At 42.4% G+C, this 21781-nt stretch overlaps 1 protein-coding gene across 2 annotated transcripts in view; it reads left to right on the plus strand.

Moving 5' to 3' along the window:
• CHCHD3 (coiled-coil-helix-coiled-coil-helix domain containing 3) overlaps window positions 1–21560 on the plus strand; it is a 253008-nt gene extending 231448 nt beyond the window's left edge. The window contains exons 7-8 of one of the 2 annotated variants that reach the window (XM_026648607.2): window positions 11749–11884; window positions 20812–21560. In XM_026648607.2, the coding sequence (XP_026504392.1) occupies window positions 11749–11884; window positions 20812–20838 (163 nt within the window). In that variant the 3' untranslated portion in view covers window positions 20839–21560. The remainder of the gene's footprint in view (window positions 1–11748; window positions 11885–20811) is intronic. The other variant, XM_026648608.2, reaches the window with a different exon arrangement.
• The last annotated feature ends 221 nt before the right edge of the window (window positions 21561–21781 follow it).

Genomic DNA, 21781 nt, shown 5'->3' on the forward strand with positions numbered 1-21781 from the left:
CTGATCACTTTCCTCTCCTCTAAGTGCTTCAAAATTGATTTCTTGAGGACCTGCTCCATGATTTTTCCAGGGACTGCGGTGAGGCTGACTGACCTGTAGTTCCCCGGATCCTCCTCCTTCCCTTTTTAAAAGATGGGCACTACGTTAGCCTTTTTGCAGTCATCCGGGACCTCCCCCAATCGCCATGAGTTTTCAAAGAGAATGGCCAATGGCTCTGCAATCACATCCGCCAATTCTTTAGCACCCTCGGATGCAGCGCATCCGGCCCCATGGACTTGTGCTTGTCCAGCTTTTCTAAATAGTACTGAACCACTTCTTTCTCCACAGAGGGCTGGTTACCTCCTCCCCATACTGTGCTGCCCAGTGCAGTAGTCTGGGAGCTGACCTTGTTCGTGAAGACAGAGGCAAAAAAAGCATTGAGTACATTAGCTTTTTCCACATCCTCTGTCACTAGGTTGCCTCTCCCATTCAGTAAAGGGCCCACACTTTCCCTGACCACCACCTTCTTGCTAACATACCTGTAGAAACCCTTCTTGTTACTCTTAACATCCCTTGCTAGTTGCAACTCCAAATGTGATTTGGCCTTCCTGATTTCACTCCTGCATGCCTGAGCAATATTTTTATATTCTTCCCTGGTCATTTGTCCAAGCTTCCACTTCTTGTAAGTGTCTTTTTTGTGTTTAAGATCAGCAAGGATTTCACTGTTAAGCCAAGCTGGTCGCCTGCCATATTTACTATTCTTTCTACACACTGGGATGGTTTGTACCTGCAACCTCAATAAGGATTCTTTAAAATACAGCCAGCTCTCCTGGACTCCTTTCCCCCTCATGTTATTCTCCCAGGAGATCCTGCCCATCAGTTCCCTGCGGGAGTCAAAGTCTTCTTTTCTGAAGTCCAGGGTCCATATTCTGCTGCTCTCCTTCCTTCCTTTTATCAGGATCCTGCTCTCTTACATACAATGCAACTCCCCCACCTTTTCTGCCCTGCCTGTCCTTCCTGAACAGTTTATATCCATCCATGACAGTACTCCAGTCATGTGAGTTATCCCACCAGGTCTCTGTTATTCCAATCACATCATAATTCCCTGACTGTGCCAGGACTTCCAGTTCTCCCTGCGTGTTTCCCAGGCTTCTTGCATTTGTGTATAGGCACTTTAAGATAACTCGCTGATTGTCCTGCTTTCTCACTATGAGGCAGGAGTCCTCCCCTCTTGTGCTCTCCTGCTTGTGCTTCCTCCTGGTATCCTACTTCCTCACTTACTTCAGGGCTTTGGTCTCCTTCCCCCAGTGAACCTAGTTTAAAGCCTGTCTCTGCCTAGCAATCCTTCTTCTTGGAACACCATCTGATGGTCAAAGAATCCAAAGCCTCTCTGACACCACATACAAAGCCATTCGTTGACTTCCATGATTCGACCGTCTCTACCTGGACCTTTTCCTTCCACAGGGAGGATGGATGAGAACACTATTTGCGCCTCAAACTCCTTTTTCCTTCGTCCCAGAACCACGTAGTCTGCAGTGATCCGCTCAAGATCATTCTTGGTAGTATCATTGGTGCCCACATGGAGAAGCAGGAAGGGGTAGCGATCCGAGGGCTTGATGAGTCTCAGCAGTCTCTCCATCACATGGTGAATCCTAGCTCCTGGCAAGCAGCACACTTCTCGGCTTTCCCAGTTGGGATGGCAGATAGATGACTCGGTCCCCCTTAGGAGGGAGTCCTTCTCTTGGGAATGGTGGTCGTGGAACACCCATCTCTAGGATAGTGCATCTCATGCCTTCCAATCGGTGGAGTCTCCTTCTGCTCCCTTCCCTTAGATGTATCATCTAGTTCACTCTTCGCATTAGTACCTGTGGAGAGAACATGAAAACGGTTGCTCACCTGTATCTGTATTGCTGGTACATGGACACTCCCCTTTCTTCTTCTGGAGGTCACATGCTGCCAGTTTTCTTCACCGTCCCTCTGTCCCCGCTGTGCAGCCTGCTCTGATTCTTCAGAATGTTGTGCCCACAGAAGCATATCCTGACGTCTGTCCAGGAAATCTTCATTTTCTCTTATGCAACGCAGGGTTGATACCTGTTTCTCCAGTCCTTGAACCTTCTCTTCCAATATGGAGACCAGCTTGCACTTTGTACAGACAAAGTCGCTTCTGTCCTGTGGAAGAAAGACAAAAACATGGCACATCCTGTGCAGGTCACAACAGCTGATCGCTCACCATCCATATTACCTTCCTTCTAAGAGCTTCCTCAGCTGTTGCAATTACTACTGAGAGAACCCTGTAAGATGAAAGCCTCCGTGGGCTCTCCGCAGGCAAACTCCCTCTGTTAGCCTCTCCGCTGTTCGCCGCACTCCCTTCACATGAGTCCTTACTAAAGCAGTGAACATTATGTTGTTTTGTGGTATTGGCCACAGTGATATTTTTGCCTGTCATTCAGGCCCATAACATGAGTATCATCTTCAACTCAGACCTCTGTGTAGATCCCCACATCCAGACGTTGTCTATACCTTGCTGATTATTTCTCCATAACATGTCTAAGATTCAGCCTTTCCTGGGTTAGTGTTTTTGATGTGTGGAACCTATCCTTGCAACAAAGCCTGATGCCAACTCTGTCCACATATCTATTCAAGTGACACCATCATAGGACCTAATCACATCAGCCATGCCATCAGCGGCTCGTTCACCTGCACATCTACCAATGTGATATATGCCATCATGTGCCAGCAATGCCCCTCTTCCATGTACATTGGCCAAACCGGACAGTCTCTACGCAAAAGAATAAATGGACACAAATCTGACATCAGGAATCATAACATTCAAAAACCAGTAGGAGAACACTTCAACCTCTCTGGTCACTCAGTAACAGACTTAAAGATGGCAATTTTGCAACAGAAAAGCTTCAAAAACAGACTCCAACAAGAAACTGCTGAACTTGAATTAATATGCAAACTAGATACCATTAATTTAGGCTTGAATAGAGACTGGGAATGGCTGAGTCATTACACAGATTGAATCTATTTCCTCATGTTAAGTATCCTCACACCTCTTGTCAACTGTCTGAAATGGGCCATCTTGATTATCACTACAAAAGTTTTTTTGCTCCTGCTGATAATTGCTCATCTTAATTAATTAGCCTCTTAGAGTTGGTATGGCTACTTCCACCTTTTCATGTTCTGTATGTATATATATATATCCTTACTATATGTTCCATTCTATGCATCTGAAAAAGTGGGCTGTAGCCCACAAAAGCTTATGCTCAAATACATTTGTTAGTCTCTAAGGTGCCACAAGTACTCCTGTTCTTTTTATGGATACAGACTAACATGGCTGCTACTCTGAAACAGGCCATAGGATTTCCCTGAATTAATTCTCGTTTGAACTAGACGCATATCTTTTAGAAAAACACCCAGTCTTGATTGTAAAATTGCCATTGATAGAGAATCCACCACAATCCTTGGTAAATTGTTCTAATCGTTAATTGCTCACTGTTAAAAATGCACGCTCTATTTCCAGTCTGAATTTGACTAGCTTCAAATTTTAGCCATTGGATCATGTTGTACCATTTGTCTGCTAGATTGAAGTGCTCATTATCAAATAGCCCAATTACCCATGTAGGGGTACTTGTAGCCTGTGATCAAGTCACCCCGTAACTTTCTCTTTGGCTGTCTCTTCACTAGAAATGGCAAAGTGGCGCATCTGCAGTGTTTATGTGAAGAAATAGTGAAAGAGAAGGTTAACATATTCTCTCATTGCTGTAGTTAATCCACCTCCCTGAGAGGTGGTAGTAGGTCTGTCGACCTGGTGCTGTCTACACCAGGGATTAACTGCATCATTCAGGAGTGAGGATTTTTCACACCCCTGTGTGACATAACTGGGTTCACCTAACTTTTTACTGTAGGCCTGGTCTTTGTTAAGCTTATTGGATTGAGATCCTTGCGTCTGCCATTATAAGGCATGTTTTCCAATCCTTTAATCTTTCTTATGGCTCTTCTGTCAACCCTCTCCAATGTATCAACATTCTTCTTGAATTGTGGACACCTGAACTGGACAATATTCCAATAGTAGTTGCAGCAGGGCCAAATACAGAGATAATACAATCTCACCACTCATACCTGATATTCCCCTCTTTATGCATCCAAAGAATTCGTTAGCCCTTTTGGCCAGAACATCACACTGGGAGCTCATGTTTAGCTGATTATCCACCATGACTCCCAAGTCATTTTCACAGTCACTGCTGCCCAGGATGGAGTCCCTAATCCTGTAAGTATGGCGTAAATTCTTTGTTGCTAGACTTTACATTTGGCCGTATTTAAAACACACATTGTTTGTGCCCAACTTACCAAGTGATCCAGATCACTCTGTATCATCGTCCTGTCCTCTTCATTATGTATCACACTTACGGTCTTTGTGTCACCTGCAAATTTTTTCCAGATTATTGATGAAAATGTTAAATAGCAGAAGGGCAAGAACTGATCCCTGTGGGACCCCACTAGAAATGCATCTGCTCCATGATGGTTCCACATTTACAATTAGAATTTCAGACTTGTCAGTTAGTCAGTTTTTAATCTATTTAATGTGTTCATGTTAATTTTGTATTCTATTTTTTAATCAAAATTTCATGCATACCTGGTCAAATGCCTAACAGAAGTTTGTTATATCAATGCTCTTACCTTTATCAACCAAATTTGTAATCTCATCAGAAAAAGATTTCCAATTTGACAGGAACTATTTTCCATAAATCCATGTTGATTGGCATTAATTATATTAACCTCTTCTAATTCTTTAACTGAGTTCCTTATCAGCCATTCAGTTATTTTGCTCAGTGTCAAAGTCAGGCTGATAGATCTATAATTACCCAGGTTGTCTTGTTTACCCATTTTAAATATTGGCACAACATTAGCTTTCTTCCAGACTTTTGGAATTTCCCCAGTGTTCCAAGAGTTATTGAAAAATGAACAATAATTGTCCTCGTCCAACTCTTTTAAAACTCTTGGCCGCAAGTCATCTGGATCTCCTTATTTAGAATGTCTACCTTCAGTATCTGCTGTTTAACTTCATTCTGAGTTACTACTGGAATGGAAGATGGCATGATCATCATCATAATCTGACTACATGTTTTTTCCCAAATACAGAACAGAAATGTTATTGAACACTTCTGCCTTTTCTGCATTATTATGGATAGTTCTACCATTTCCATCTAGTATTGGATCAATGCCATTCTTACGATTTTTTGTCCCTAATATAGTTAAAGATAATAAGAACTCTCGATAGATTTTGCCTTGTGTCCTTTTACTTCCTTTATCAATTTTCTACAAATTCCTAGCTTCTGGTTTATATTCATTACTATCAACTTCCCCTTTCTTCCATTTTGTTATATATTGTTTTTATTGTTATAACTTCCTTCACTTCCTCTCTAAGCCAGTGTTTTAATCATTGTGGCCTTCTTTATTGTGGCTTTTTGGGCATCTAGTAAAATTTGCTTAAACAGTTCCCAACTATCATTCAGATGTTTCTGTTGGAATTCTCTCTCTCTCAACTGGTTTGGCTTATAATTGTTGTGAGCTTTGTGAAACTGACCTTTTAAATCACCATGTATATACATTACTAGTTTGGGCTTCATTCTGCTTGCACGTAACAAATGTGATCAAGTTATGATAACTTGTACCTAGTACCACCACTAACTTTTTGTTCTGTGATCAGTCCTTCTTTATCTGTCAAGATAAGGTTATAACTAAGGCCCTATGAAAATCACGATTTCAAGGATTGCACAGAAATTATGAAATTAAGTCCAATACTGTTATTTTTCCAACAGTGGGTAGGCAAAAGCAGAGAGATCCACTTCTACCTCCCTGCTGTTGGAAAAATCATGTTATTGGGCTACTTCAGCTGCTCATGGTGGGGCTAGCTTCCTGTCCTGCAACAGGGATATGGAGGTAGGGCTAACAGTGCGTGGTGCTCTGGAACCCCAGCCTGACCCACCCTGCAGTGGCCCTTGGCAAGCCTGGAGGAGATACTGCAGTGCTGGCTGGTGAGGTATTGAAACCAGTATCTACCACTTGGAGCATGAGCAGGTGTCTGAGGGGGGCCCCACCCTGCTGCCCAGGAAGCAGAAGCAGCAGGAGCCAAGGCTGGGAGCTGAATATGAAGTGAGCCAAGCTCTAATCCCTGTCCTTGGCCAGGGTGGGACAGATGGGTGACACCATATAGCGAGACCTCCCCCAGCTTGCAGCCTTCCCCATCCCCGCTGAGATGGGACCAGCTCTCTAACTCCCCACAAGCAGCCACTGCCTCAGCATTTAGGTGAAAGCTGGGATGCCTGGTTCTTCCTCCTTGATATTGGAAAAATCACAGCAGTTCGGAGTGGGGGGGAGGGTGACTTAGCGCCATGCGTATCCCATTAAATTCAAACACCCGTGATGCTGCTGTGAATTTTAAAAGCATTATAATAATTTATAATAAAAATGTAATTTACACGGGGCTTAGGTATAATACAGAATTCCTCCTCCTTGTCTTCACTTTCAAGGCCCTTCATGGCCTATCCCCACCCTATCCCTATCATCTCTTATTCATTATTGAGATGTCATCTCCCACCTTCTTTTGGCCCATGATGCCAGCCTCCATCAGCCCTACCCCCATCTTAAATTTTCCAACAAGCACCATCATGCTTTCCGCTGTGTTTCCCCTCATGCTTTCTGTCAACGTCCGCAAAGTTACCTCATTATCCACCTCCAAAGATCTTTTACACGATGCCTGCAGAAAAACTTGACAACAGTTAAGCTGTTGGTGTGTGGAGACCACTCCCACTCCCTGTCATGCTGACCAATATTGTCTCATTGTTTCCTTGTACTCCCCATCCGTCAGTATCCATCTCTTGTCTCTTGCCTTATACTTAGATTATAAACTCTTTGGGGTAGGGAATGTCTTTTTGTTCTGTTTGTACCGCACCTAGCACAATGGGGTCCTGGTGCTTGACAAGTGACTCCTAGGCACTACAGTAATACAAATAATGATAATAGGTGTTGTTGGAAGGTGCCAACATTTGAATGAGAAATAAAACTGAGGCTCTGGCCACCGCTGTCCATTAAGATTCAATGGCACTTTTTTATGAGAGATGGTGATAAATCAAGTCTTCTGGGCAAAAATCCAGTTTTGTTAACAGGATTCATTTCCCTCTAAACTCCCTGCGGTTTCAACTGGAAACTACATGTTTCACTTCCTGATAAGTGTGTGTGTGCGTGTGTCTGTGTGTCTGTATATATACACACACATATAAATATGTGCCTTATTGTTAAGAGGCCTAAAGCTAAAGAGCAACTCCATCACCTGAGAAATCTGTGTATCCTGTATGTTTCAAAGTGTGTTAGTGCTTTTATATGTGTTCTCTTACATTCTTCTGACAATTGTCTGATTCCTCATCCTATGGGATTATACCAGTTACCTGCACAGTTGGAAACTCATCAGCAATTCGAATTCTTCCGTTCAGGATGCCCATTTCATTACAAAACTGTATAGCTTACCATGCTGGCTTCAGATTTCCTCTTTGGTTGACATTTTGTTTGAACATTCTAAAGGGTTCCTTTCTTGGAGCCCCTGGGATTATAATGAGCTAAGTTCTTTGAGAAAGACTAGATAGATAGATAAAGTCACTTTCGTTAAATATGTTCTTCATCCCATAGCACAGAATGAATTTAAAAAAACAACAACCTCGTATTCTCTTTTGTGTTTTCATTTCATTATCTTTACCAGCTTCCATTACATCAGCTTTATTGAAAAGGTGGGTGAATGGCGTCCTTTAAGGCTTACACTCATACACAGAAGCATTCTCTTAGCATGTGAGGTGCTTGAGGGGCAGCCGGGAAAGCAAAAGCAGATCAAGAAGTAATACAGTAATAAACTCAAAAACAAGTTGTTGCAGTTGTTCCATATAATGTACTTCCTAGATCAGACTGTATCTCATTCTGATTTTTGCCACAAAAATCAGCAACTTTCTATTTTAAATCTCTTGGATGTGTTATTTTCTTAAAGTGGTCATAGAATCGCATCTATTAGAGGTGGGAAAGACTTACCAAGCTATCCAGCTCATCCCCTTACCAGGCAGGAGACTGTTCTTTACATTATATTTTTTCTGTTGTTTTGTCCAGTCTCGTTGTGAATGTCCCAAGTGATGAAGATTCCAGCACTTCCTGTGAATAATTGTTCTACAGTATAATAGATCTCACTGTCAGGATGTGTTTCTCCTGATGGTCATCTTAAATTTACCTTTTCTTAATTTAACACCTTTGTTTCTCATTATATCTCCTTGGACTACCCTAAACACTTCTTCACCTTCCTTAGTGCCTTCCCACCCTATTGATACAGTAAATCACGAGTGGCGAAGAATCATAAAACTCTGTTTCTGAACGGGGTGATCTAACAGAGGCAGGACAGATTTATCAAAAGTAGATTAGGGTGGATATTATGTGGTGGTCTCTTAAGCCACAATGGTGATGAGCACTGTTTTAAAACAAAACAAAACAAAAACTGAAATACATAAATTAATTGCTCAATGAAGATACATTACAGGTTTTACTTCATTAGTATTTTCATCATTTAAGGGCTTGGCTACACTGGCGCTTTACAGCGCTGCAACTTTCTCGCTCAGGGGTGTGAAAAAACACCCCCTTGAGCGCAGCAAGTTACAGCGCTGTAAAGCGCCAGTGTAAACAGTGCCCCAGCACTGGGAGCCAATCCTCTCGTGGAGGTGGAGTACCTGCAGCGCTGGGAGAGCTCTCTCCCAGCGCTGGCATGCGACCACACTCGCACTTCAAAGCGCTGCCGCGGGAGCGCTCCTGCGGCAGCACTTTGAAGTTTCAAGTGTAGCCCGGCCTAACTCTTTTAACCTTTCCTCATCAGTCAAACCCTCCAGGCCCTTAACCACTTTTATAAAACCTTAGAAAATCTTCTCTTATAGATAGATACTTAGTTTCCCTTCCAAGGAGTTGTCTTGCCATTTTCTTTCAGTGATGCCCACCTAACAGCAGTTTTGTACATCAAAAGGAGAGAGCGCATTCCTCTACAGAAATCAGTTGGTAACTGTATGGCAGACTTACCATTATGCACATTGGAAGCATCTTGGAATCTCTTTCCAAATGGAAGGTACCACAGTTTGTATTTTATGGCCACCTAATGTTAGATAGTATCTCATTTAGACTTTTCTCAAAAGTGAAAACCGTGCATTAGGGTAGCATAACAAGCATAGCAGATCAATACAGGCCCACTGTTCTTCCCTAGCAGAGTAATCCAAGAAAATGGACATGGTCCACTCAAGGAACTGCACCTGTTCGCATTGAACTCCCATAAATACCAGGTTTGAATGCCTGAGGAGCTTGGCAGTGGATGCAGGTGCTTTTTCTAAAACATTATGAAAACAAGTGATTAACAGACAGAAAATCAAAGGCCCTGAAGTGCTGTAGTACTGACAGCAGCATAAAAGTATACCTTGACACATTTCAAATAAAAAATAATGTATGGCCTTTGAATTGTGTTGCTAATAGCATGACTCAAAAAAACAAACAAAAGCTTGTCTCTGGCCTAAAACTATTGAAATAATATTTAGACAAATTTACATAATGAAAATATAAAGAGCCATTTCCTTCCTTCCTTCTTTCCCCCAACCTCCCAATTTATATGGGACACAATACATGGCAGACTTTTAAAGTCACTTGTGAATTAAGGCAGTGTTAGGTCAAGTCTTTATATGCATGTCTTTATATTCTGTTAACTGATTCTGTGGTATTGGATTATCAGTCCAGAGCAGGCTTTCAGTCAGGTAAAATGAGCATTGGTTTTGGCCTTGGAATCTATGTATCTTGTTAGAAACAGAATCATCAGAGCGGTGAGTCATAAGTCTGCAAAGAGCGTATGCCGTGCTTCCCCTCACGTTTTATTTGATATTGATACAGCCAAAGACCTCACTGTAATCAGTCAGTGTACAACATTCTATGGTCAGACATTTTGATGTACAACAGCCTCTAAAACGCTTGCTAGTATCAGCAGAGAGGGGATTAAGGGAAAATCCTCATCCATAAGAATCCACAGAAGTCTGAATTTTCAGATCATAAAGAATGTAAGCACATGGGACTGGATTTAAATTCTGTTTTAGGTGTTTCATGGAGATGTAAGGTACTGAATGAAGAGTGTAAGAGAGAGATGTTTTATATGAGCATATACTGTAAAATCAAGGAGATTTAACATTACTTTTTTTCGTACTACATCTTGAGAGGCTGCCAAGAAGCAGATGTCCCTAAGGAACAGTATTGTGCATTGCAGTTTACTTTCATACTCTAGTACAATATAGAGCTGCCTAGGCCAATCAGCAAATAAGGAGCAAAATATTCATCTGAGGATACTCTGGGTTGATGAGTCTTTTTTTTTTTTTTTTTTTTAATTACCTTATTGAACTGAAAATAATGTATTGTGGAATGTATATTCGAGCAGCCAGTTTCAGGTTCCTTGAAGAACTAACTGGAAGATGAGTTAAGTATGCTATATATGCACATAAAATGAATATTAGTCTTCAAAGTAGAAGAACCATATCATTTTTAAAGCTGTGTTTATTATTTATAGTCAATAAAAAAGCACTTTGTTACTACTGGGTTTAAAAAAACATCATTTGGCCCTCATGCTATAGTGATGAATGCCATAGAAATGCCCTTTTTTACAATTAACACACAGAGGTAGCCAGTCAGTCTAATAATACTTAGCACTTTTCATCTTGAAAGCACCTTGCAAACATCCTTAGCTTTGAGGTAGGCATGCATTCTACCCCCATTTTACAGATGGGAAAATAGTGACAGTTTGACCTGCCCAAGTTTACAGAGGGTGTCTGTGTCTGAGCCATGCTTAGCACTCAGGAATTATTTATTAATTCTGCAGTGCCATAGGCATGGATAGCACTTCATGGATAAATCCATGCAAGATAACAAGATACTTGCCCCAAAGAGGTTATATTTTAAAGGACTGGTCCTGAGATGTGTTCAATTCCCACAGCTCCGATTGAAGACAATGGCTACATTGGGTTAGCAAGAGAGATTGCTGCAAGTGTCACGAATCCCATACAGTGAAGAAAACAGACAAAATTCTTATTTAAATCACATACATATCTGGGAATTGGGCTTAGAACTTGAAGCCTTCAGCTCCAAAAATAACAGGATATCATTTGAGCAAAAGGTCATCTCCCTCCACTGGTGGCAATAGTGGGTCCTTTATGTTCTCTGTGGGCCAGGTCCAAGAAGATAGCATTCCCTGCCTGTCCTACACACACAGCCAGTGCATGACCAGCAGCAGTATTAAGATGTCATAGAGATATGCATTGGTGAGGCTTGACTTACCTTGTGGTTCTTCCTGTAACTTTTTCTTATTGTAGGTGAAACCAGGCCTGTTTAGTCGCTTTGGGGCCTTTTAATTAGAGACCTATGCTCAGGTGAGGTAAATTGGGTGTTAGTGTCTCTAGAAACTAGAACTGAATGCTGGATCTAGAAGATGTAGCTGGTCTCTGGTCCTAATAGTCCAATTTATAGCTCCCTTTTGTGCTTGTATTTTATGTTATTCAGGTAACAGCACAGTATAGTCTGGAAGCAGCTTTCCTTCCTAGCTCTACAAAATTTTCCTTCCCTTTTACTATTTGGTTTACTTTTAACAAAACGGCTGGATAAAGCCCTCATGAAATCTTTCCCAGACGGAAACTGTAAAATGTTGTTCTGTTTTTCTTTCCCCAGGCGATATGAGTCTCATCCAATCTGTGCTGATCTGCAGAGTAAGATTCTCCAATGTTATCAGCAAAACTCCCATGAGACCCTCAGCTGCTCTGCACTGGCCAGCCAATACTTTCATTGCGTCAATCATGCCAAACAGGTGGGTAGAAGAATGCAGCTACTGAATGGCTTATGGAAATAAGATGGAAAATACTGTTGGATCATCTTGTTAATCCTTCTCACCTGCCAATGCAGGATTGTTCCTAACAGTGTGTGTTCGTGTGCTTTGTAGAGTTCAATTTTAAATTACTCAAGCAAAAGTGTTTCCATAACTTCCCTTGGGAGATTGTTCCACAGTGTAATAGACATTACAGTTAGCAAATGTTTCCTCGCATCTGCGATTTTAGCTGCAAGATAAACGGATTCATCTGAATGGTATTTTTGTCATAAAATTCTATCCATAACATCACCCATTTCAGTAACAAGTTAATGCATGTCCCAAACTGGCTAGCGAACCAGTCAGATTGTAGGAAGTTTTGATTTTTGATGTACACCCAACTCCTGGAATGTGGCATTGTAACCTGCCTATCCTATCCTTTTGCAACCAGGGCCGGCTCCAGGGTTTTTGCCGCCCCAAACGGCGGGGAAAAAAAAACAAAAAAACCCCGCGATTGTCATCAGCGGCAGCTCCACCGCGCCGCTTTCTTCTTCAGCAGCAATTCGGCGGCAGGTCCTTCCCTCCGAGAGGGACCGAGGGACCTGCCGCCGAATTGCTGCCGAAGAGCCCAATGTGCCGCCCCTTCCCCTTGGCCACCCCAAGCACCTGCTTGCTGGGCTGGTGCCTGGAGCCGGCCCTGTTTGCAACCTAATTTGCTAGCATTATAATTTTACCATATAGTGTAAACGTCTAATGTTCTATAAAAGTTTGACTAACCACTTATGTCAGAAGGATTTTTTAAATGGATAGTTGCAAAATATAATAAAGATTTGTTTAAAAGTCTGTGACTCCTTTAAAAAGCCAGTGATTTAACATTCCTCTTTGTATCTGGCTTGTAACTGCAGAGTGTAGTTCTTAGGGGTCTTTGATGTATGCACATCATAATAGTGTGGCAGTTGGGTATTTTATTTTGTGAAAGTACAGCTCTTTATGTACACTAACAACCAACCAAACCTGCAGCTGTACTGATAACTGAAGCACTTGGGTACTACTAGCTGACTCACCACACTTAGTTGTATTGCCATATTAGCGCAGCATAAGAGAAAGAGGCTAGAAGTGAGCAAAGTATATGTTTAAATTAGAGATAGGCTCAAGCCTCAAAGTTTGGGTTCAGTTCTCTGAACATAACAATATTTCATGATGGTTCAGATCTGGAGTCTTGGTTTTGGGGCCTTCTCCAACTTAAGTATCAAGAAACGTATTCCATCCTCAGAGGACAGGTCACTGATACAGAATGATGAAGATCTCTTGGTATCTGGGCACAAGCAAACAATATGCATTTTAAATACGGCCAACGTAAAGTTATACATTTAGGAGCAAAGAATTTAGGTCTTACTTCACAGTGGTCCCTTCTGGCCTTAGAATCTGTGAATTTCTGTGTCTTTGAAGAAATCAGTGAGAGCAAAGCTCACCCCCCACAGCTTTGTATGTATAAAGCATGTGCTTAAATAAGACTATTGATCTCAATTTTTAATGTTGGTGAGCTCCAGTAGTTGAAAGGAAAACATCAGAGCTCCTGCTCCAGTGTGTTAGCACAGACTTCAGCAAACTCTTCTGATTCTGATAACATAGCCTTCTTTCCTTTATTGTAGTAATTATACCTGTAGTGAATACTAGCAAGAGTTTCACCATATCCATTCACTTGGACCTTTTGGCAGTAACTCTGGGTCAGGGCAGCTTTATTTGTCCTGCGGCTGTCTTTATTGGTATTAATACTGCTAATGGTCTGCTGCTGTGGAAATCTCAATCCAACCAACCAGTCACCGGTGTGTTGCAGTGCTAAAACAACCCGACCCATCTGAGGTCAGCAACGCTTAATAAACGTCTCTCTTTCTATCCTTATAATCCTTCGTCCACGTAGTTAGTGAATTCATGTTGAAATAGGAATCCCTGGTGGATTAGCAACTCTGGAAGAAAGGCCTCCACCTGAACAGCTGCAGTATGTTTGCTCTGTGTGTATGTGTGGGGATCCAAGCTATGGAAGATTTTACATTTTCAGCGAAGCTCCCCAATTCACTTGATGGTGGGAAATTTCTTATTGTGAATGAGTAGTCCCAACCAAAGATGATTCACTGTAGTAGACAGTTAGTATAAAGATCTGAAATGGAAAGGACCAATTAGGTCACCTTTTCTATTTCCTCTAGGAATGCAGGGCTGTTCCCTCCAGTATGTTCTCTTGAGTTTCTTCCTATCCAGTTATAAATGCACTAAGCAATTGTGCTCCCACACTTCCCTTGATAGTCACAGTCTAACAGATCTCACTGATGATGAAATTTTTCATGATACCCAGCCTATATTTTCCTTTGCCAAACCTAATGCCATTTTATTCATTATTTTGGGGCAGACTATGATTGAACCCTGCTCAGGCACGTAAGGTGTCAGGAAATGCAAGGAGCTTTGGACCACCATGCTGGCATTGACCACAACTACATTCCTTGCACTCCTTTGAGCACAAAAAGTGCCACTGCATTCTTTCCAGTTGGGGCACTCACCAGCCTGAAAGGGTTTGCTTTTTCTCTGGTGTTCTGGAACTTCCTTAATTCTGTGTGTCTCTTCAAAGATAACTGCCTGTAGTTCAGTAAATTCTTTAGCTAAATTCCCTTTACCCTTTAGGATGCATATCAGCCAGCCCCTGCTAATCTGTGTATATTTAATTTTTCCACATTTTCACTTACTAGCATGCGATGCCTTTCTGCTTTGAAATCCGAACTAAGCATATTGGTCTCCAGCGTGATGTTGTGGATGTTTATAGACATGGGTGGTGGTAGTTCTTTTGGTGAATGGTTAATCAATAGTTATAGATTGCTTATAACCATATATAATGCCTTCTACTGATGTGCTTAAAATCATCTATAATACCTACTGTTCTTATTTTTAACATCTCTAAATCATTTATAAACCGGTTGTAAACTAATATAAACAGTGAACAACGCGTCCCTTCCTCACAGGGGTGTTCACAGGCATGAATTCATTCATGTCTGGGAGATGCTCATATCCTATAGTGATGCAGGGCAAGGAGAAGGGGGTGGGGGGAAATAAGTGTCCATTTTTTGCCAAACCTCTTGATGGGTGTAAATGTTTCCTGAACAAGAACTTGGGTTTTTTTTAAAGCCCTTTTCTCATTCTCATTCGTACATGCTCCCGGAATGGTGATTCATACAAGTTACTTCCTTAATATACCTGACTAGGGGAAGCGTTCTATGATATGAAATATTTGCAGCCAGAAACAACAATTGCATTGTGATAATGATCATCCGTTCTCATCCTTCATGTGTTACAGCTGTAAATGTAATTACTTTTACCTGCTTATTACCGAAATTGTACAATTACTATGACATCATGGTTAAATATTATTGTAATATACAGCAAATGAAAATGTGTGTTAAGGGGGATAACTAGAAAGAGGATTCAGGAATGAAAAAGTGAACTGGTGTTGGCTACCAGAAGCAAAACAAAGGGGGGAAAAATATGCTAGGGGGAATAGACCAAGATATTAAAAACCAAATAAGTTAACTAATCCGATTTCCAGGTGGGGAAGCTGGGCACCTATGCTCAGGCAGCAGATTCTCTGTGCTTTTCATAAATTGAATTTATTGACTCCTCTTTCTTGCCTATCATGCTTATAATCACTTCACCCTCTCTTCAGTATGCTCTTTATTTCTCTCCCTGTCTGTAATCTTATGTCTCAATCTCGTCTTTTCTTAGAAAAAGCCCGGAGAGCTGCTAATACTAAGGAATTTGACATCTTGACTTAAATCCGTAAATCTTTACCTGAAGTCCTAGGAAGCTGGTCTGATAAATAGAAGTGTATTATTAATATTTTTCATACTATCGTAATAGTGGGGGAGAAGGAGATACTTATTACCATCATTAAGGGTAGACACTATGGCCGAGTCCTCGTCAGCATTTTTTAAAAACTTCTTTCACTGTTGCAGTACTACCAGTGATAGTAACAATGGGAGCACTAATCTAGACTGTCTACCAGCATTTTTATCACCCTATTATTAGTCTACGCAGAGCAAATATAGATGAGACATTGGTAAAACCCCCTGAACCCTGCCTACGCTTTGGACTCCACCATTGCTACCAGTCGGTCCTAATTTTCTTGTTGTAGACTCATCCATACTACACCCCGACACAGCCTGTACAGCACAGTTTCTGAGTACAGGTGTACAATTGTAGCTGTGCTAGGCGTGGATGCCAGTTTCTACAGCCACGTTCGGCTGTGTTTGAAAATACTTTGAAACATGGTATCAAGCCTTGGCCTAGCCTACACTACAAATACATCACTGCCAGAAAGCCTGGTTACAGAACATTGTCCCCCAGCCTAGTTACAATCATGATTCCAGTTTGTAGCATAGAGTGGACCTTAATCATGCTTCGTAGCCAGAATAAAGCCATATTTGACCAAGCCCTGCAATAAATATGTCGTTTTTGGATTTTAGTGAAGCGCTTGATACTGTCCTACAAAATCGGAATTGAAAAATTCTTTAAATTTGGCATGGCTGGGAAAACAGAGGTGGAGTGAAAACTGGCTAAAAGACTTGAACGAAAGATAGCAATAAAAGGCAGTTTATTAAGTGAGGGAGTCATATTGTGGGAGGTATCTGCCTGAGGGAGTACTGTTTGGACCATTCTCCTTTGACACCTTTATTAATGACTTGGAAGAGCGAGAAGAAACGGCAAACTGGTGAAAGTAGCACATGATATTAAAAGGAGACTAACGGTTACGACCAACAGAGAATTTACAGAAATTAGAAACTTAGGCAAAAGTTAATAAAACTGCTGCTGCTTCTGGGGAGACTAATCCGATTGCAGACGCTCTGGCTCGAGGGAGAGAAACTGGGTAAGCAGTAATGCTGAAATAGGGGTGATAGCGGGCAGTGTTCTCAGAGACATGAGGATCACACCACAGAGCAAGCTGGTGATAGTCCCTCGACAAACCTGGAGCATTCCATTGAGCTCTAGGTACATTGTCAGAAAGATATTGGCTAAGAGGAGACAAGTGGGAACAGCCTTCCAAGGGAAATAGTGGAAGCCCCTTGCTTCGTAATATTTGGAACAAGATTGGCCACATATAAAATAAATGGGAATGGCCCTGCACTGGCTGGGAGATGGACGAAAGGATCTAACAACTCTCTCTCATTCGCTAACGTCAGTGATACTAGTTACAGAATTTAAGTTGACACTGTAAAGACTTGGCAAAGCACAGTGCTGCCATTCGCAACCAACCAAAAGAGAAAACTGGGCAGCATAAATGACAATGGCTGAGCTGTAATTCAGAAATCAGGCTGAAACCTCTTTCATGGAGATGACGGATCGACTATAGTTGCACAATCCATTAAGATCTTTTTAACAAAGGGAGACAGCCCACAGTTTTCAGTCTCTGAGGTTTTGTTCCTAATTTGCACAGGCCCCTGCTGTTTATTGCTGAGCAATAGAAAGTACCCCCACCCAACCAATCCCACCTTCTCGGTGCCATAGAACACATCCTTCGGTGTGGAGATGAAATGCTGCAGACAAAGATCTGTGGATGGGCAAATACCTGCCATTTCTTTCCTCACCTTCAAGATTTCAGTGTTAGCAGGATCCTAAGCAAAAGAAACGATTTTTAAATTGTGACTTGCAGAGCTTTTCCCCAGATCCTTTGAGATTTTCCTATGTTAATTTATGCAGTGTTAAATTTATGCAATGTTAATATTCAGACCAACACCAGTTACATGCAAGTTTTCATACAACCACTGCAGTGGAGTCTTCTAGCTAAAATAGCCTTTGTCAGTTCTGCGGAAACCTCTTAGGGGATGCTGTAAAGATTTAGATTATCTATTTCGTTAACTAATAAAAGTTTTACTTTGCTTTGTTTCTAATAGCAGCTAAGGAATGTGAAACTGACCCGTCTTACTTTGTCCTCATTTATTTAATCTGGGTTTTGATCAGTGTTTGTGATCATTGGGGCAATTCTCTTTGGGTACGTCTACACTACGAGATTAATTCGAATTTAGATAATTCGAATTTGGGAAACAGATTGTATAAATTCGATTGTGCGCGGCCACACTAAGCACATTAATTCGGTTTTTAACCACATTAATTCGGTGGTGTGCGGCCACACTACCCCATTAATTTTAACCACATTAATTCGGTGGTGTGCGGCCACACTACCCCTAATTCGAATTAACAAAATCGATTTTGGTGCTACTCCGCTCGTCGGGGTGGAGTACAGAAATCGATTTTAAGTGCCCTTTAATTCGAAGTAACTGGCTCCGTTGTGTGGACGGGTTAAGGATTAATTCGGATTAACGCAGCTAAATCCGAATTAAAGTCGTAGTGTAGCCCAGGCCTTTGTTTCACACGTACGCTTGTGGTGCAAAGATCCGCCCAGGAACTGCTCCTCAGAGCAATCTTTTCCTTATACCCGAACTGCTCTTTGCAGGTTATCTTCTGAGCTTTAGTAAATGTATCATGTGAGTGTGGTTAACGTTATAAATGACAGCCTACAGCTTTCCCCTTTATTTTGCTACACACATGCACACTTTGAGAACAGCTCCCATTCGTTTACCTCCTCTCTCCTGATCTCTAAATTCCTGGGCTCTCGACTCCCAAATCTGCCTTGTTCCACCATAACTACTAAAGTAATTGCTAACTGACAACAGTAGCCTGGCTTTTCCCCTGTCATACCAGAGCATGTAACTTTTCAAGACGTGCATGTGGGGCTCAGGTCTCAATTAGGCCCATCAATTCCAAAAAAAGATTCACAGTTCCTCACCGACCACTGCTACCTTTTTTGGACACCAAGGACTAGGAGCAACAGATTTCTTCTGGTTAATCTCCCAGCCCTCCAGCAAATGTATCTTCCACCATGCTTTTACCATGCCGCTGGCCAATCTAGTACCAACTCCCACTTAGTATGCTCCTTACTGAGCCAGGTACCTATCCTCCCTTTCCTCTTGGAACCTGTAGATGTTTTTGTTTCCACCAACCTTCTCTCTCACAGGCCATAGCAATAGGAAATCCTCAGCGAGCCCAGTAACATATCCATCCGGGTCTCTACATCCATGGTGGAGCCCATTGCCTGGTACAGTACAGTAGCGCTTCACTTAACGCTGTAGTTATGTTCTTGAAAAATGTGACTTTAAGCAAAACGGTGTTAAGTGAATCCAATTTCCCCATAAGAATTAATGTAAAGGGGGGAGGGGTAGGTTCCAGGGAAATTTTTTTTGCCGGACAAAAGACTATATTTTTTAGATAGATTAGATAGATAGATAGATAATTATCTATCTATCTATCTACACACACACACACACACACACACACACACACACACACACACACATATACACAGTGTAAGTTTTAAACAAACAATTTAATACTGTACACAGCAATGATGATTGTGAAGCTTGGTTGAGGTGGTGGAGTCCGAGGGTGGGATATTTCCCAGGGAATGCCTTACTGCTAAATGATGACCTAGCACTCTGCTGAGCCCTCAAGGGTTAACACAGTGTTGTTAATGTAGCCTCACACTCTACCAGGCAGCACGAATGGAGGGAGGGGAGATAGCATGGCAGAGAGAGACAGAGACGTACACCGTGTGTGTGTGAGAGAGAGAGAGAGAGAGAGAGATGCGCATTGCCCCTTTTAGTACGCTGACCCCACTCTAAGTACACTGCCTTTTTAAGCAGATCAGCAAGTTGAGACAGCAGCTGCTGCCAGCAAGCTCCCTCCGTCCTGACCCCTGTCATGTCTTTCCCCTCCTCCCTACACTGTAGAGATGGGGGGCAGAAGTGGGGGGAGGGGGCACCCTGACATTAGCACCCCTCTTTTCCCCCTCCCCGCCCCCCGCACAGCAAGCAGGAGGCTCCCGGGAGCAGCTCCAGGGCAGAGGGCAGGAGCAGCACACGGCAGTGTGGGGAAGGACAGCTGAATTGCCTGGTAATTGACAGCCTGCTGGGCGGCTGCCGCATTGGGAACTTAGGGGAGTGGAGAACTGATAGGGGGGCTGCCGGTCTACCCTGGTGCCAAGCCCCCACCAGCTAGTTCCAACAGGCTGCTGTTTCTGCAAGCAGTGGACAAAGCAGGCGGCTGCCGAACAACGTTATAAGGGAGCATTGCACAACTTTAAACGAGCATGTTCCCTAATTGATCAGCAACAAAACAACGTTAACCGGGACAACTTTAAGTGAGGAGTTACTGGACTCTCCCTTCCAGATGCAGGATATACTGGTGGAGCTTGACAGATCCCTGATGTGGGGCTAGAAGGAACATCCGTGCAGCCTGTGAACTCTTGATAATGGAGTACTTGGGGTAGCCACACAGCATGAAACTTCAATGCTGTTACATCTGTGTGGCCTGATGGTGCCTGGAAAATGATCTGTGGAGCCCGTGGTCAGTGTGTCACGTTCAAAGCTAGCAAAGCTATTTTGATCCTGCCTCTCAGGCCCCAGGAAATTAGGGGGGGGTTGGTTTGTTATATTTTTAAAATGTGATGGAAGGTGGTATCCTAAAGACCCTAGGAATAGGATTAACCTACTGACCTTTGGGGATGAGTTTTTCCTTATTGTATGGGCAGATTTTTTAAAAGGGGGCCTAAAATGGCTAGCAGCCATAGGCGCGACTGTTAGGAAGGATAAAAGGAATTTTCCCTCCAGCTTTTCAGTGTGCTTTTGGTGTCCTGCTCATTGAGTACAGCACTGATGCATTCTGTCTCCTGGTCCCCTAACTTTTTGATGTGGTTGCATGTATGCTGACACTTGCTTTACAACGTCTTCCCTTGAGTACAGGTAACGTGCAAACAGTGTATAGATGTTGCTGACATTTAAGAGAGCATCCAGTGTAGCTTTAAATGTTGAAATCTGTGTTCCCCCCTCTTTTCTTAGCAGAGCACGCTTGGTAGAGGAGGGTAAGGCGACATCCAAATCAAGCACAAAGCCATCAACTCTAATTCCAGCAGCAGAGCATTTTTCCCAAGAAGATGACAGCCCATTTACAGAGCAGACCAATAAAGAGAAGAACGGGAAGAGCCATTTCAAGAGCAGCAACCATCACAGTTCAATCAGCGTGGCCGTTTGAAAAGCTAAGACCTGTATCTTATTACATCAGAAATGATACAGCCGAGGGTGCTGTTCAGTCGTCGTCAAACTCACTTATTGGTGACTGAAAAAAGGTAAAGAAAAAATATCTTCCATTGACCTTAGAGGAGGGGGAAATGTCTCTGAACGCTGCTATTTCACTGTAGAATCTGCTCAGTGACTCCGTGCAGTCAAATCCAGGGGCAAGTAATGCCTAGTGTCCCAGGGTAGGGTGACACTCTGTGAACTGGCCAACTACTACTCCACACTATAGGGCCTGTGTTGACTGCTGGTTGTTAAGAACTTTTCCTTTTTATATGCACTTGAGGGAATGCTTGCTTAACTTATTACAAAGATTATGTAACCAAAAAGTCCCCCTCTTCCTCGCCATGCTCTCTGCTGGAATAATGTTAAATACTTCAAGGGTGCAAGGTGTAAAATGGCCTTTCATTACATTCTGTCGGTAACCTATGATCATGTTGTGCTACCAAGTGTCATCAAGTATTGAAAATGTCGTCTCACTCTGTATCAACAATAAATATATTTTGTGAACAGAATTGATGTTTCAATCTGGTCTGCTTCTTTCCACTGTTCATAGTCAGCTAATCCCCCCATTGTGGTTTGGGTCAGTTGCAGCTGGGATTGGTCTAAGCCCGAAAGCATAGAATTGTGCATTCCATGCCCACACCAGAACTGGGGGGTCAATAATGATACCCACAGGTAATAACTTTCACCCAGGGATTACAGAGTACTTTGCACAGGTGGTAGATATCCCCAT

The sequence above is a fragment of the Terrapene carolina genome, unplaced genomic scaffold (genome assembly GCF_002925995.2).
Source record: "Terrapene carolina triunguis isolate 2854851 unplaced genomic scaffold, T_m_triunguis-2.0 Scaffold68, whole genome shotgun sequence".
NCBI lineage: Eukaryota > Metazoa > Chordata > Testudines > Emydidae > Terrapene > Terrapene triunguis.